This window comes from Seriola lalandi, unplaced genomic scaffold, assembly GCF_002814215.2.
Source record: "Seriola lalandi dorsalis isolate HSWRI2012SDOR001 ecotype SW California unplaced genomic scaffold, Sedor1 jcf7180002054040, whole genome shotgun sequence".
NCBI classification, from domain to species: Eukaryota; Metazoa; Chordata; class Actinopteri; order Carangiformes; family Carangidae; genus Seriola; species Seriola lalandi.
The window spans coordinates 82642-98707 of NW_019524593.1; the positions used below are offsets into that span (position 1 = coordinate 82642).

General features: G+C 41.4%; 2 protein-coding genes across 5 annotated transcripts in view; one reads left to right on the plus strand and one right to left on the minus strand.

Moving 5' to 3' along the window:
* Positions 1-12589, plus strand: part of LOC111652561 (protein TANC1-like) — a 32882-nt gene extending 20293 nt beyond the window's left edge. The window contains exons 12-28 of the mRNA XM_023402852.2: positions 465-773; positions 2564-2764; positions 3026-3129; positions 3301-3409; positions 3835-3957; positions 4077-4313; positions 4566-4775; positions 4994-5075; positions 6322-6455; positions 6927-7050; positions 7145-7320; positions 7894-8026; positions 8449-8478; positions 8563-8654; positions 8814-8960; positions 9966-10066; positions 10217-12589. Coding sequence (XP_023258620.2) covers positions 465-773; positions 2564-2764; positions 3026-3129; positions 3301-3409; positions 3835-3957; positions 4077-4313; positions 4566-4775; positions 4994-5075; positions 6322-6455; positions 6927-7050; positions 7145-7320; positions 7894-8026; positions 8449-8478; positions 8563-8654; positions 8814-8960; positions 9966-10066; positions 10217-11612 — 3708 coding nt within the window. The 3' untranslated portion in view covers positions 11613-12589. The remainder of the gene's footprint in view (positions 1-464; positions 774-2563; positions 2765-3025; positions 3130-3300; positions 3410-3834; positions 3958-4076; positions 4314-4565; positions 4776-4993; positions 5076-6321; positions 6456-6926; positions 7051-7144; positions 7321-7893; positions 8027-8448; positions 8479-8562; positions 8655-8813; positions 8961-9965; positions 10067-10216) is intronic.
* wdsub1 (WD repeat, sterile alpha motif and U-box domain containing 1) overlaps positions 12243-16066 on the minus strand; it is a 17974-nt gene continuing 14150 nt past the window's right edge. For all 4 annotated transcript variants that reach the window (XM_087173068.1, XM_023402846.2, XM_023402845.2 and 1 more), the window contains 2 exons: positions 13659-13793; positions 12243-13563 (listed from right to left, as the gene is read on the minus strand). In XM_087173068.1, coding sequence (XP_087029194.1) covers positions 13412-13563; positions 13659-13793 — 287 coding nt within the window. In that variant the 3' untranslated portion in view covers positions 12243-13411. The remainder of the gene's footprint in view (positions 13564-13658; positions 13794-16066) is intronic.

Consider the following 16066-nt stretch of genomic DNA (forward strand, 5'->3'; position numbering starts at 1 on the left):
GTGGAGCACAGTTCACGACCACAAACCAGCTGAACCAGAATGTCAGTCTTTGTTAAAGAGGAACTGAGCTGCAACAACATGGATTCTTTTTCTTTGATCAGTCATAGCTGGTTTTGGCCGGTGTTGAGCAGTTGAGGATGGCAAGAGAGGAGATGAAATGTGAATCTGAGAGATGCCTGTGAGCAATGTTGGAGCTTGAGTCATTGTCACACCATTTACTGTACTGTATCCCATGGCTCTGCGTGAGTCAGAGGCAACAGCATCTGAGGAACGGGTCCTGATTTTGGTGCTTTTAATTTGTCCTTTGCTAATGCATCAAAGACATGCTACCTTCAATTCTTTAAATACTGTGTTTGTGTTTGTGTTTGTGTTTGTGTTTGTGTTTGTGTTTGTGTTTGTGCCTGTGCGTGGTAACCGTTTTAACAGTATTTCACTAATAGCTTATCTGTTTTCTTTTTCTGCAGGAAATCACCACCCTCCTTCCCTTCTCTGGCATCTCTCTGGACATCCTGCCAGACAGCAGTGATCTGGGAGCTGACCTGAGTGACTACATCCATCACCGGGTCAGCAGCAGCACTCAGGTCGCCACTAACGTCACCACACCGACGGGCTCTGCCCCTGATCCGCTGCTTCTCAGCAAGTTCAGCAGCCACCTGTCAACACGGAGCCACGGCTCCATCCTTTACCTTCAGCTGACCCTGGATTTGTTCCACAAAGGTCACCTGGCTCTGAAAGGAGGAAACTACCTGGTGGTGCCTGTCTCCCTGTCAGAGGTCAGACATTTAGGGCTTTGATGCCCATCAAGAATGATTATTATTATCCATCACTTTTTCAAAGCTATTTCAAAATAGTTTGATAGTTGAGATGGTAAATGATAGTTAAAGGTAATGGACAAACTGTTGAAATAGCTAGATGTAATGCCCCTATAAGTCGAGCATTTTAGGATAAATCTGACAAAAAAGGTGTGGGAACCACAAATGTGGAGTAATGTGTGTTTTCTTTAACTTATCAGTTCACTTACTATGTAAACTATAGTGAAATCCCCTGGATCTTAAAGGACACATTTTACCTTGAGTGTATTTTTGGACCCATCCTCCTCCTCCTCCTCCTCCTCCTCATCATCTGGTCAAGTTCACAGTCTAACACTTAACACTTGTCAGTCTTCCTGGTGAGCTGTCTGCCGTGAAATGGCATCTCACTGAAGGCTGAAGCTATCAGTGCCCATAAACTCCCGCCACAAGGTACAAAGGCGGCAGCCATTGTTCAGGCATGTTGTTCCTCAAAAAAGGGAAAAGATGTTCTCACATCCTGCTCACATCAATAAAAGATAGAAAAAAATGTCAGGATCTAAGGCTTTTAATATAAAGTGCCAAAAGTAGTCCACAGTGACTAAAGTAAATGACAGATGTATTTTAATGTTACATAATCATCAGTGTAAAATAGGACAACAGATGAGCAAGTGTTGTGCTGCATTCACGTGCTGCTCGGATTGTCCCATTTTCCGAGTTAGCTGTGTTCATGTGCTTTTAAGTCAGAAAGTGGAAACAACATGGAGGCTACAAAGAAGATGTGCAGTATTTCATTGCTCAGAGCATTAAAACAACATGCTGATAGCTGTTTCCAGTATTCGCGTTACTTATAATTAGGATTACTGCTAATAAATAATTTTTATAAGGACAGCAACTAACGTTTACCATCTAGTAGCATATTAAAAACTACATGTTCGCAAAAAAAAATGTATATGCAATTCATGAACTTGCACCATTCATCAAAAGTTTCTCACCATCAACCAAACATTTATTTTCATCCACCTTTTTTCTAAGGATATCAACAACATCAACAATCTGGCCAGTCATGATCTAAAAATGTTTTAATGGATGTGGCATAAAGGTGTGCTAAAAATGTGGAGGCCCAAGAAGTGGACGGTGGCAGTTAGAAATGAGAACTTGTGTGAAAGTATCATTTAGTAGGATTAACCTTTTCAAGATAATACTTTTGTTTTTTTCCCCTATTGTTGCTATTGTTTTGACTTACAGGTGAACTTCCAACAAAGTTGTTAACACAGTAAAGATCCAGGTTTAATGATACCTAAAGTCTACGAGATGTGACTTATCAACTAAAATCATGGTGGGAAATTGGAAGCCACTGCTGGCTAGCTTCTATTTTTATAGCCACGACTAGCCAAACAGAAACATCTAATATGTAGGACCAGATCATGTGATAATTTAAAAGTCAATAAGGACCAACCAAATACAGCATTACCCGCAGTTGATTTGCACAACCCAGCTCAACGCTGGCCACATCCACAGGAAATGATATACATCCCAAAACATCACTGACAAACTTAGATTCGGCAAAGAGTTTAAGTGTGTACGCACAGTCACAAACAGACTCAGTAGATGATGATATTTAGAAATGATTTATATGTAGTTAAAATTAAAATTGCATATTTTATTAAACTTTAACTAACTATAGAAAAATAATCTTTTCTGTTAAGTTGTAGATCCATTACAGTCAACATCATTAGCAACATGTACTAACCTAATTTATGAATATCTGTTAGGTGTACCTGCTGATGTGCCGTGTGAGCTTTCCGGATAAAGAGGTCTTTGAACGGATACTTCCGGTGCTAAATGTGGCGCTGGCGTCTCTGCACCCACTGACTGATGAACAAATGTTCAGGGCACTGAATGCAGGCAGTGTGAGGGGGGAGCTGGAGTGGAAGGACTTCCAGCAGAGATTAGACAGCCTGGCTGGATTCATGGTAAGACTCTTGATATGACTGTGTGGAAGGGTACATAATGACTCAAGCTTTTGTTTGAATGTCGTGTTTGTTTTGCTATGAAGTAAATTCATAAATTTACATGTACAAATTTAGAAGTAGTTTTTATCTAAAAGAATTACAGTATCTAGATGGACAATAAGGGACAGGCTGTCTGGGGGTGGGAGATGAGTGGGGGGGGGGTCACATGAAGTAATTGTACCTTTACATTTAAGAAATGATCTGCATCCTTTATGTTTGTAGGTCAGACGCCGGGATGGCACACGGATGCTGTGTCATCCCTCCTTCAGAGAGTGGCTAGTTTGGAGAGCAGATGGAGAGAGCACAGACTTTCTCTGTGACCCGAGGTGAGACTGTAGGTCAAAGGTGACACAGCAGAAGAGTGTTAAGATGCGTGTACTTTAAGTCAGTTGTGACATAAGACATGGTGTGTAAATTGTTGTCGAGGAGGTTTGTCAAGATTAGAAATTCGGTTGATGCATGAATGCCATTTCTGATGACTATCTGCATGTCTACAGGAGTGGGCACGCTCTCCTGGCCTTCATGTTCTCCAGACAGGAGGGCAAGCTGAACCGGCAGCAAACTATGGAACTGGGACACCACATCCTCAAGGCTCACATATTCAAGGTAACATGAACTGTGACACTGTGTACTGTATATAACTTCTTATGTAGGTTTATGACTGGAACTGGTTGTACCTAAGCCCCAAAGGCTTCACATAAACAAGATCCTACACTTTACTGAATATAACTGCATAAAAACACACACACAAATAATAGTGAACCCCTGTTCCTATCATCACCCACACACATTAGCACTACTCATAAACATAAACGCCCACGGTACAGTGAATGTTGTACTGTTTGCATGCATGGCTCGGAATCTGTACGTACTGCTTTTCTCCTGGGACACAATTCAAATTCTGCACCACAGATCTCATCTGAGCAACCTTAATCTCTCTCTATTCATCTGTGCCCCTCTCTCTCTCTCTCTCTCTCTCTCTCTCTCTCTCTCTCTCTCTCTCTCTCTCTCTCTCACACACACACTAACAGGGTCTGAGTAAGAAGACAGGTGTGTCCTCCAGCGTTCTTCAGGCCATGTGGGTGAACTGCAGCACAGACAGTCTGTCCGCTGCGCTGGCTTCCCTGAGGAACCTATATACACCTAACATCAAGGTGACATACACATGCTCTACATTAAAAAAAAAAACATACAAACCCCCCAAATAAATGGTCTTATATGCATTTATATACACATATACATATATATACTATTCATTATATTTATCCTGCAGGTAAGTCGTCTGTTGATGCTAGGCGGCGCTAGTGTGACCTGGTGCACAGAGGTGATAGGACATGCCCCCATCCTGGCAGTCCATGCCCACCTGGGACATGTGGAGATGGTCGCTCTGCTGCTTGAAATGTGGGCTCCTGTAGATGGGACCACCGACAGCGGCATGACACCCCTCTGTCTGGCCGCCGCTGCAGGACATGCCGACATCGTCAGTCTGCTCTGCAAGAAAGGGGCCAAGGTCAGTGTCATTTCTGTGCAAAGAGGAAGAGGGACAAATTTGGGTGTGGAGGGCGTGACCAGCATAATTACCATGGCAGAACACTGTGTCTCTCAGTACCTTTACACCGGATGATATCCTGAACAACCCTGGTTTTACACTCACCACACTTTCAGGGTCTATTCTGGGAGACAGATGACATAAACAGGCCCGATCTAGGCCAGAGTATTACAGGCAGTGTTGTAAGTCCTTCTGTGTACCCCTCTGTGCCAGGTGGGCCATGCTGATAAGAATGGCCAGTGTGCGCTGGTCCATGCCGGGCTGAAGGGCCATGCAGAGATCATCAACATCTTGCTGGGCCAGGACTGGGGAGCAGAGATCCCCGCTGACCCACAGCAGCACCACAGCAATGAGACTGTGACTGGGAAAACACAGGCAGCACAACAGACGGTTACAGCTGCAGCTAGTGTGGGACACTTACAGGTACGTATCAGATGAAGGTCCTAATGACAAAAACGTTCCTGACACTCTGCTGAAATGAATTTTTTAATGTAGAGCACAGTGCCTTTCCTTGCTTGATGTGGAGGATTTATTAAATGCAGTTTGCTGTCTGCTGTGGTCAAGGTCCGTGGGTGCTTTGGTTTTCTTTTTGCACAGCAAGCCAACAATACAGAGGACTGTAAAATTGTGTTTTTCTGCAGGTGGTGAAGAGCTTGCTGGACTTGAAAGATGAACAGCTGGCAGTGCAGATGGATGGTCACGACTCTCTCTGGGGAGAAACGGGTGCATTTCTCCTATCAGTCAGATAAATTTAGCTTTCTCACCTCTTTCTGTCCATCACTGTGGGTCTACAGTCATGCTCAAGGTCGTCAGGGTTGTATTTCAGGCACATTCTAGCTCCGTACAATGAATAAACATTAAACAGCCAAGTTACTTGTATGTGGAGCCTCAGTGAATGGGAGTACGCTACAATAGATACAACATATGAGGAGCTCAGAGGCGTACAGAGCAGCAGAGACACATTTACATTATGATTTTTAGGGTGCTCTGGTTGATGTCAAATAGTTGATTCGATTGTAAAGTTTTTTTTGGGGTTTTGGCAGAAAGGGAGCATCACATTTATCACACAGAATATCTTGTCCAGCCACATTTGTAGCATCTAAAAAGCATCTGTTATTCAATTGTAATAGTTTTACCTCTATCACAGACACAGATGTGCAGCTTGCAGAATTCTGTTAGGTCCATTTCCTGAAAGCATGTCGGATGAAGCCTGTATCTCTGCCTACAGCACCATTAGACTGTAATTCTATTACACAGTCCCCCTTCAGTGCTGAGATAGAAAAAGTGTGAGCACGACAGAAGCTGCACAAAAGTCGACTTAAACAAAGACAACTAGACAGTATTTTTGTTTTTTTCTGTGTCTCAAATATGCTGATAACTTCTCTTTAAAGGCATTAATACACAATCGATTTGTTAGCTGAGACATGTGGTCACATGAAACATGATGTTATTTATCAAGGGTACTTAGAGGTTAGAGAACGGCATCAATACCCTGCCGCCATCCTCAGCCGCCCCATTAGCTGAAGGACTCGCAAACTAACAAAAGGACCGAATGCCCATTGTTTATCAAAACAACACTGGCTGGTTAGGGAGGGTTCAATGTATCTAGCGGGTAGAGTTATGGTTGTAAATAATTGTATTTTGTTTGATTTTGTTGTTGTAGAGGATGAAGAAGAAGGAGGAAGTGCAGGTGTTTTTTTTAGCAACTATGACCTGTAGTACTTGTCAGATATCTAGATTTGTATTAAAATGGTAAATATCAAAACATTGCATCAGCAAAATGTTAAATTTCAACACAGATATACTATAAAGAGCTACACCACCTGTGTTAAGATCAAATAGATTATGGAAATAGCCGGTCTTGTTTTTCTCTCTGTTTCTCACTCCTGCTTCTACTTCTCTCTTAAACATGTCAATTACATATTCTTCTCCGCCTCGTGGTCTCATCTCTATGCCGACCCGCTGTCAGTGCTGAGCGCGGCAGCAGGGAGAGGCAGGATGGAGATGTGTGTGTTCCTCCTGGAGAGGGGGGCAGGGCTGGAATTACCAAACCGCAGAGGGATGGTCCCGCTGCTTAGTGCCACCAAACACGGACACACACAGGTGAGTTTTCTGGCATTTTTCTGTCATAGAATACTTTGATGTTTATTGGCATTTTTATGTCTAATAATATTATTTCTTCTCATGGCTTGCCATGCTATGACGTTTATATGACCTTTAATGCCTTAATATACTATCATGTTTTTTTGATGTTTTATGCCATACTATACTATGATGTTTTTTTGGCATTTTTATGCCAAATTATATTATTCTGTCTCATGCCTTGCCTTACTATGATGTTTATACAACCTTTCATACCATAATATACTATGATTTTTTTTTGACATTTTATGCCATACTATACTATGACGTTTTTTGGCATTTTTCTGCCATAGTATACTTTGATGTTTTTTGGCATTTTTATGCCAAATTATATTATTCTGAGTCAATGGCACAGGATTGTCTTCACTTTACTGGTTCTGTGTTTTTTGTTTTGTTTTCATTTTTTCTGGATAATTTTCCGCCACTTCCCAGATTGTAGAGTTGCTGCTGAAGCAAGGCGCAGACATCAACGTCAGCGACAAGCAGGGTCGCACTGCACTGATGCTGGCTGCGTCCGAGGGCCACACCAGTACTGTTGAACTCCTGCTGTCAAAGGGTGAGAGTCCCCACCTTCCCCAGTGATATCCCAAGTATGTTTGATGAATGTACCTGAACTGTAGAGCAACATTTGTATTGTTTTGTGGTCCCAGGTGCCTCTCTGTCCTCTGCTGATCAGGAGGGGCTGACTGCACTTAGCTGGGCCTGTCTGAAGGGCCAGAAAGGTGCAGTGCAGGTTCTTGTGGAGGCCAGCGCAGACCTGAACCACCCAGACAGACAGGGACGGACTCCTCTTGATCTGGCTGCTCTTAACGGGGATGCAGACACAGTGGGTTTCATGCTGCTGTTTAGATATTTAGATAATATTGACAATGGAAAATTAAGACTCCAGATGCCTGTGTTTATTTAAAATACTCTTACTTACATACTGCAAATGTTCCTTACCAAAAGATGAATTTTCTTTTCTGCCTGTGGTTGGGTTGAAGTTTATGTAGTTAAGTCACTACGTGACAGTAAGTTGTAAAACATTACAATTGTTGAAAGATGATAAGCAAAGTACAACATATAATAACTGTCTCACAACAATGCATTTTTGGCAGTTTAAGAAATGAAATGAAATGAATCATAATTACCGAGATAATGATGATAATAATTTTCCCTGCAAGACTGGACGTCAACTTGCAATCCCAGCTCATGTGGAGTAAAAGAACATCTCCTGATTATTTTTAGACTCTCACTAATGTAATCTGTTGATCAGCAGGAGGGTAATTAAAATTATCTGATGATCATAAATTTGCATGTAGTGTGTAATCAACTAATGATTTAAATATCTAAGAACTTGTTCATTGCCACAATATTAACTATAAGTATATAATGTTGTTGTTATTCGATGTGTGGCCAGGTACATTGCCTGGTGGAACATGGAGCGGTGCTGGAGAGAGCCGACAACAACAGTACCAGAAGTTCAGACCGGACGACAGGCTGCCAGAACCCGGCACTTGTGGCGTCGCTGCTGAAGAAAGGATCCAAGACGGGTATAAACACTAACCATAACAGCTCTGCAGTCAATTACACCTCTAGGAGTTTAACATTCAAAACAAAAACCATTTAACATCCTACCACACAGTGTAACAGCTCCACAAACTGCAGCACGGCTTCTAAAATTAGCATTAAGTTGAATCGACACCTCTCTGGCCAAATTCACTACTAAGTGTAATCACATTTGTATCTGACTTAAACCAATCAATGAAGACTCAGCTCGCTTGCATTGATTTGTATTATGTGCCACACTTTTGCACCTGCTCGCTCTGCATTAATATTACTTTACACTTGCCTAGTTTACTTCCATACAGTATCTTGTTACTTACCTCTTGTTATTCTGCAACACCTGCAGTTTTACATCCACCTCTCTAACTCTCTCTTCGCCTCTCTCTCCTTCTCCTTCATCAACCGAAAGGCTACAGAACGGCTCAGCATGATCGATCAGGTACATGATTTATGTATGGCGCAAAGTAAAAGAGACAAGGCGAGGCAGATAATAGAAAGATAAATATTTTTACCATCTCATCAGGTCACGCTACATGGGCTATGGCTTCCTCCAAACCAGACATTCTGCTCATCCTGCTGCAGAAGCTGATGGAGGAAGGGAACATGCTTTACAAGGTATGTTACGGTGGATGATGTACACTGTGTGTTGTGAGGGCATGGCAAACCTTGCAGCCTTTAAGTTGAATAAACTTCAAACAAGATGTTTTAATGGATTAGTCTTCCCTTACCCTTCCTGTCCGTTTCTTTCTCTCCTTCTTCTTGTGTGTTTCTCAGAAGGGACGTATGAAAGAGGCAGGCCAGCGTTACCAGTATGCCCTGAGGAAGCTGCCTCGTGAGGGGCAAGGAGAGGAGCTGAAAGGGCTCAAAGACCTGCGGGTCTCCCTCTATCTAAACCTTTCCCGCTGCCGCAGGAAAACCAATGTAAGGTCCACAGCAGTATCAAACTGCTCATGCACTATTTAACACTGGCCGGTTTATTAGACGCCGAGGGGATGGCAAGAGGGCTGGCAAGGAGAGGTAGATGGTAGATATATAATTTATCTGAATCAACATAAAAAAGCTGACATGAGCACCAATATAGCTCGCTGCAAAAATATCCCTGCTTTTCAGATCTAGTTGCATGTCTCCCTGGTAAACAGAACGTACATGCAAGACCTGGAAGCAGGTGGTGACATAATGAATAACTGTGTGCTGTTAGTGTGGAGATAGATGTGTGTGGCCTGCAGCCAGGTTTGGAACCCACCCTGGTGATGACAGACGTCCTAACAGACTGTGTAAAAATGCCATCCTTAGGGTCACTGTGGCTGATGAATAATGGAGCAGATAATGTGATGTGATAAGGTCACTCTCTCTGGCAGACCAAGCGCACTCACTTTCTCTGTGTCTCTACAGGGGCTTATTTACAGTGGACGTGCAAGTGGGCTGGCTAAATCCACATATTATATCAGAACGCAGGCAGTAAGGGCCAGCGGAGAGACTACATGATACCATCATTAAAGATTCAACGGCAATGTTCACAATCTCACATTCGAGGCTGCCATTTTGACCGTACTCTCAAGGACAGAATCGCCATGTGTTTGTGTCATTAAATATTCACCTGAGATGTGTGATGATGAGAGCAGTGAAAACCTGCAGGAAAACAAGCAGCTCTCTGTTTCTCTTCCTCTCTTTCTGTTCCTGGTCTATAAAAATGATTGCAGCATGAGTTCTCTTTCATTATACAAGCTTCTATCTTCAGATCCATATAATGAAGACGCAAACACAATTTTTTATTGGAATGGCCTCGCATTATTTCTGCAAAGCAAACATTTTCCAATCTAGTCACAGCAATAAGGAGGGCTTGTTTTGTTTCTTTTAACACTATGTACTCTGTCTAATGCTGAAAATTGAAACTTAAATGCTAAATAGACTTTTCTATCTGAACAGGATTTTGGCATAGCTGAGGAGTTTGCAACAAAAGCCCTGGAACTCAAACCCAGGTCTTATGAAGCGTATTATGCCAGAGCACGGGCCAAGAGGAGCAGCAGGTACAAAAATATTAAATGGAGTATATTAATCCAAAGCAGAATCAATTTGCTCAATGGAAAGTTGTTGTTGCGAGAATCAGCAATGTCTCCGTGGCGCTGTAAATGAAGTATTTTTAAAGTTCCTTTGTTCATCTTCTCTCTGCTCCCCAGGCAGTTTGCTGCAGCGCTGGCAGACCTCCACGAAGCAGCACGACTCTCTCCGTCCAACAGGGAGATACGGCGCCTGCTTGCACGGGTAGAGGAGGAATGCAAACATCACCAGAAGGCATCAAGCAACAACTCAACACAGGGCTACAACAGGGACCCTCACGCCCACCACCACCACGGCACAGAGGAGGAGACAGACGTCTATTCACAGGGAAGTCTGGAGAGGCAAATCCCCACGGAGCAGACTGATGCAGAGAAGGAGGAAGAGAAGGAGGAAGGTGAGGAGGTGAGCCTGCAATGTGGGAAAAGCCCAGAATTTTGGCCTCTGAATCCGTACGCTCCAAACAGGACTCTCCCTGGAGGCGTGGCCTTTGGTTTACCAGATCAGGCGCCATGTTTCCCTCAAGAGGAGTATGTACAGAACCAACTGTTTGTGGACATGCCTGAGCCTGTTCCTGCTATCAACAGGCAGACCCAAAGCCAAGGCAGCAGGACTCATCACCACTGCCACTCCCTCCAGTCAGGGAACAGAGTCGGGGGCAGGCCTCTTTCTCTGTGCGGCCCTTCCAGTCCTCTGCCAGGCAGACACATCTCCACCTCACTGAGGCCTGCACCGGTGCTGGGTATTGACATCGGCCCTGGATCAGCCAACGAACACTCTGGACACAGCCCCACTGAGCTCTATCACCCCATGTCCCCCAACAGCTCCTCCCCACCGGGACCTCTTCAGATGTACCAGCCCCGTTCCTCCAGCTTCTCCAGAGGATCTGACAGACTCTCCACCCACTCTGTGGCTCTGGATGGCCTGTCTCTTGCTCTGGGGTCTAGTATGGAGGTTAGGAGGGAGAGTGGAGGAGGGGGCACAGCAGGCTCAAGGGGCTCTAGCTCCAGCCAAGCCTCCAGTGGGAATCTGTCGGACGGTGGCAGGCAGCAGGTGCTGGATGCCCCGTGCCCCATCAAGAGCAGTGGTAGCTTCAAAACAAAACCTGAGCTAAAGCCCCGGCCCTTCATGGGAGTAATGGACAAAGCAGTGCGAGTCCAGGGCCAGCAGACCCCTGGCCTGGGCCGACAGGGGCAGGGAGGAGGAGGAGGAGGAGGAGGAGGAGGAGGAGGAGGGGTGGAGAGTTTCAGTATGTCAGTCATGGAGTTCCAAGGGTTGAACAATGAGTTCAAGCGTGCCTCCTTCCAGGAGCAGCTCTCTGTAAGTCAGGCCAACAGCCAGCAGCACTGCCGGGAGTTTGGAGAGCGGCTTCACCAGCGAGAGGCCAGAGGCACCACATCCTCCCAGTTGCGCTTTCCTGACGGGAGGCACAGACAGGCGAGCCTAACGAGGGACAACCCAGCTCTGCATATGGCTCCCATCAAGCCCAAACGTTCGTTTATAGAGTCTAACGTCTGAATATAGTTTATCAAAGCACAGATACAGGCCGTTTTCAACAAACTCTGTCCCACATAAGGTAGCAAGGGAGACTGGTTTGAGAACAGCTCCCTTCCCTGAGCCTGTTTTGTAGAGTTATGCTGCTGCACTGCATTTACAATCTAGAACCAGTGTTCAACTCAGGCTACTACGCTTTTGCTTACATGTCTACAGCTACACTAGTGTATTCAAGAAAACCAGACATACCTTAAGTAGGGATTTAAAAAAATTAGGTAGTATATTGTCTCAAGTTTTAATTTATTATATCAAACATAGAAGTCAGAGAAAGCTTTGTGCACGAATATACGAAACCTCATGCTGTTAGTTGCAGGATATGACCATTTCTATTGTCAAGTGTCTTTTAAAAAACATTTATATTTGTACGGTGTACACTATATTTGCAGATTATATATTTCCCTGTAAGTGGTTATCTGTCAGCATTACAGGCTTCAAAAAATACTTTCTGTACTTTAGATTCTTTTTCTTGGTACATTTGATAAAAAAAGCACTGTAAATGACATTGTTGGAAACTTCTTGTCATAATCTAATATTGACTTGATTGCTTAAATATTCACAGTATATGTTATTTATTTTTGCATAGCAGAGGACATATTCATATGAAGTGTTTATTGGGACAGAGAGAGAGAGCATTTACACAGTCAAGGATAAAAAAACTTAAGAGACTTCTTACACTGCTGTATGTCCATAGTTGTCATATATCCTTTTGAGTCATACTATGGATTACAGAATGTTACCACATTATTATTGTGGTATAATAAAACATGAATGGAAGAATACATTTCTACATCTACTTCTTTCACAGTATAATCAATGAAATGTTGCCTAAGCTTCAGAGTGTGTATGGATGGATAAAAGGTCTTGTCCTTTGACATTATAACTTTACTTATCAAAACTGACATTTAACCAAGCCATCAAAATAAACTGCTTGTATAATAATATGAAGTTTGCAATTTCTGAATATTGCGAAAATGCCTTCACTGTCATTAATCTCATGAAATGCTGGATGTTCAGCTTGCACAGGGAAGTAAACACTAAACTACTTTGGCCAAGCACTATTCCCTTTAGGATTGTAATAAGCAAAGTCCTGTAACGTTGAGACAATCTAAAGAACACACACATGTAATGCTTACTTGTTACACTGCTGACAGTGCAAATAGTGTTCATTAAGACAACCAGCAAGGCGAATTTTCAATTAAAGCTGCATTAAGCAATGTTTCTAACCTTACACATGGTAATGTGAATGGGTTGTTAGTACTGCCGATCAGAACAGTCTGTAGGTTTCAGACACAGGCTATGGGTTTTTTGGTTATTCAGTCAATAAAGTGGCATACATAATAAAAGAATGAACACAAAACTCAAGGCCTCTCTATCAAAGTTTTTTTTTTTTTTTTTTAATTAGCACCAGTGGGCGAATTACATATTGTGTTGATTTTTGAAAAAAAAATGTTAATGCTTACTTACTTTTTCTTTCATGAACTTAAAAAACTGTAAAAAGTTGAACAGTAACTATGGCATGTGCATAGGTTTTGGGACCCTACTAAATCAGCACTTAGTAACCCCACTTTCAAAAATTGCTTAATGCAGCTTTATAAATGAGTGCCACCAAAGAAAGCCCCACAGCGTGCAGACGTCTCATATGGAAAACAATCAGACACACCTGTCCCTGTAATGGTGTGGGATCCCTGTGAGCAGTGTATTCAGCTTTCTGTCTGATTTAGGTGAAACATTTGGGGCACACCAGGTCAGAGGTGTTTCAGAGGCTAGTGGCTAGTTTTCCAGCGGCCAATAGCCATCTTCAGGGTGTGGTTAGGGGTGAGTAGAGTCGTCAGTAAAGGGAGGTTGGTCATAGGGCTGGATCGGTTCTTGGTGTTGATCCAACTCTCAATGGCCTCTCTTTCATATGAGTAGCCATCTGTTGGGAAAAGTACACGGTATACTCAATGACACTAACTAATATGTCATTATATGTAAATTGTGCTGGGTGGAAATGGTCTGATCTTCACTTACCAGCAGCAATGACTGGTTCCTTCATCAGCTCTCTGGTGATTGGACACAGGAACTCATCAGGAATGCCTGAACAGGCTGACTCACTCTTCAGCTCCTCCACTTTCCTCAGGAGTTTATTGCGCAGGCCTACGGACTCTACAAACACAAACATACAAAAAAGCAAGAGAATAAGGAGATGTGCCGGAACAGAAAAAAATAGACCAATTAAGACTTTGTAATAAAAAACCAGTGGGTATCAAGCGGAACAGGCTAAACATCAACATAAATAATATCAATATCAAGGTTCTGAGCATTTGTTATTCTTGCATTTAGCACTTTTCACTCTTGGATGGCAAATGTGAGCGTGGGTGAGCGTGAACATGGTGGGGAGCAGCCCGTTTGCTGACTGTCTGTCCATTTCAAAGTTAAATACTAAGCAGGCACTGAACTGCAATTTAGTTTGAATACTGTAACACTGTTTTGCAGAAAGTGACTGCCAGAGAAATTAGTGGGATTTATTGAAATGTAAAAATAACTGACCAAAACGAATAAAAGTAAACTGCAGCTGAGCATAAAACATTTTGTAGACCCCCCTTGATAATCTTACTGGTACATTCTGTTTCATTTTATTATGCTGCTTCTTTAGGAGGAAAGCACATTTATTGATTTCATTCCTACCTTTGAGAAAAATATGCCTGTTTGTCTGTCTTTCATTGCAGTAGATAAAACATGTTGCTACTCAAATGCTGTTTTCTAAGTTAGTTCTGTTTAAAATGTGGTAATCATGCTACATAACAAAAAACAGAACAATGTGGACACCATCCTTCACAGCACTGAAACTGTGTAAACTGAGGAGTGACTGACAGCAGTTGTCGGATGGAATTGACGACATGGCAATGCAACCAACCAAGGGCGTAGGTTTGCATATGGACAGTAGGGACATGTCCCTACCAATATTTTGGGAAGACAGAATTGTCCCCACCAATATTTGAGTGAGTGAAATCATATTAGATCACTACGATGCAGGCTGGCTCTAGGCATTGGCAGAGTATCGTTATTTTTTTTCAAACTAATAATATATAAAATAAAGGCATAAAACCTCATAAGAACGTCATAGTATATAGTAAGGCATAAAATACCATAAAAACATCATATAGTAAGGTTTAAAAATGTCATAGGATACTAAGGTATAAAATTTCATAAAAGCATCATAGTATTGTAAGGCATTAAATGTGACAAAAACATCGTAGTATAGTAAGGCATTAAATCCCACAAGAACGTCAAAGTATAATAAGTTATAAAATTATAGTATAGTAAGGAAAAAATGTCATAAGAATGTCATAGTGTAATAAGTAATAAAATGTCATAGTAAGGTATGAAAGGTCATAGTATAGTAAATTATCAAAATGTCATAGAATAAATAGTAAGGTATAAAATGTCATGAAAACTTCATGAAAAGTAATTTTTAAAAACATCATATAATAGAAAGGAATAAAAAGTTATAGTATAGTAAGGTATGAAAGGTCATAGTATAGTAAGACATAAAAAGTCATAAAAAACGTCATAGTATAGTAAGGCATAAAATGTCATAATAACATCATAGTATAGGAAGGCATTAAATGTCATAGTAATGTCATAGTATAGTAAGGCATAAAATGTCATAAAATAGTAAGGCATAAAATGTCATAAGAACATCATAGTGTAATAATTAATAAAATGTAAAAGTATAGTAAGGCAAGAAATATCATAAATACGTCATAGTAAATTTAAAAAAATGCCATAAAATGTCATAGTATAGTAAGGGATAAAATTTCATAAAAACGTCATAGTATAATAAGATATAAAAATGACAAAAAATAGCAAGGCATGAAATGTCATAAAAATGTCATAGTAAAGTAAGTTAAAAAATGCCATTAAAACGTCATAGTATAGTAAGTTAAAAAATGCCATAAAAACGTCATAGTATAGTATGGCATAAAATGTCATACAAATGTCATAGGATAGTAAGGCAAGAAAACGTCATAGTATAGTAAGGCATAAAATGTCATAAAAATGTCATAGGACAGTAAGGCAAGAAAACGTCATAGTATAGTAAGGCATAAAATGTCATAAGAAAGTCATAATGTAATAAGCTAAAAAACTGTCAAAGTATAGTAAGTTAAAAAATGCCATAAAAATGTCATTGTATAGTAAGGCATAAAATGTCATAATAACATCATAGTATGATAAGATATAAAAACGTCATAGAATAGTATGGCATGAAATTTCATAAAAAAGTCATAGTATAGTAAGGCATAAAATTTCATGAAAATGTCATAGTATAATAAGATATAAAAATGTCATAGTATAGTAAGGCATAAAATGTCGTAAAAACATCATAGTATAATAAGATATAAAAACGTCATAGTATAGTAAGGCATAAAATGTCA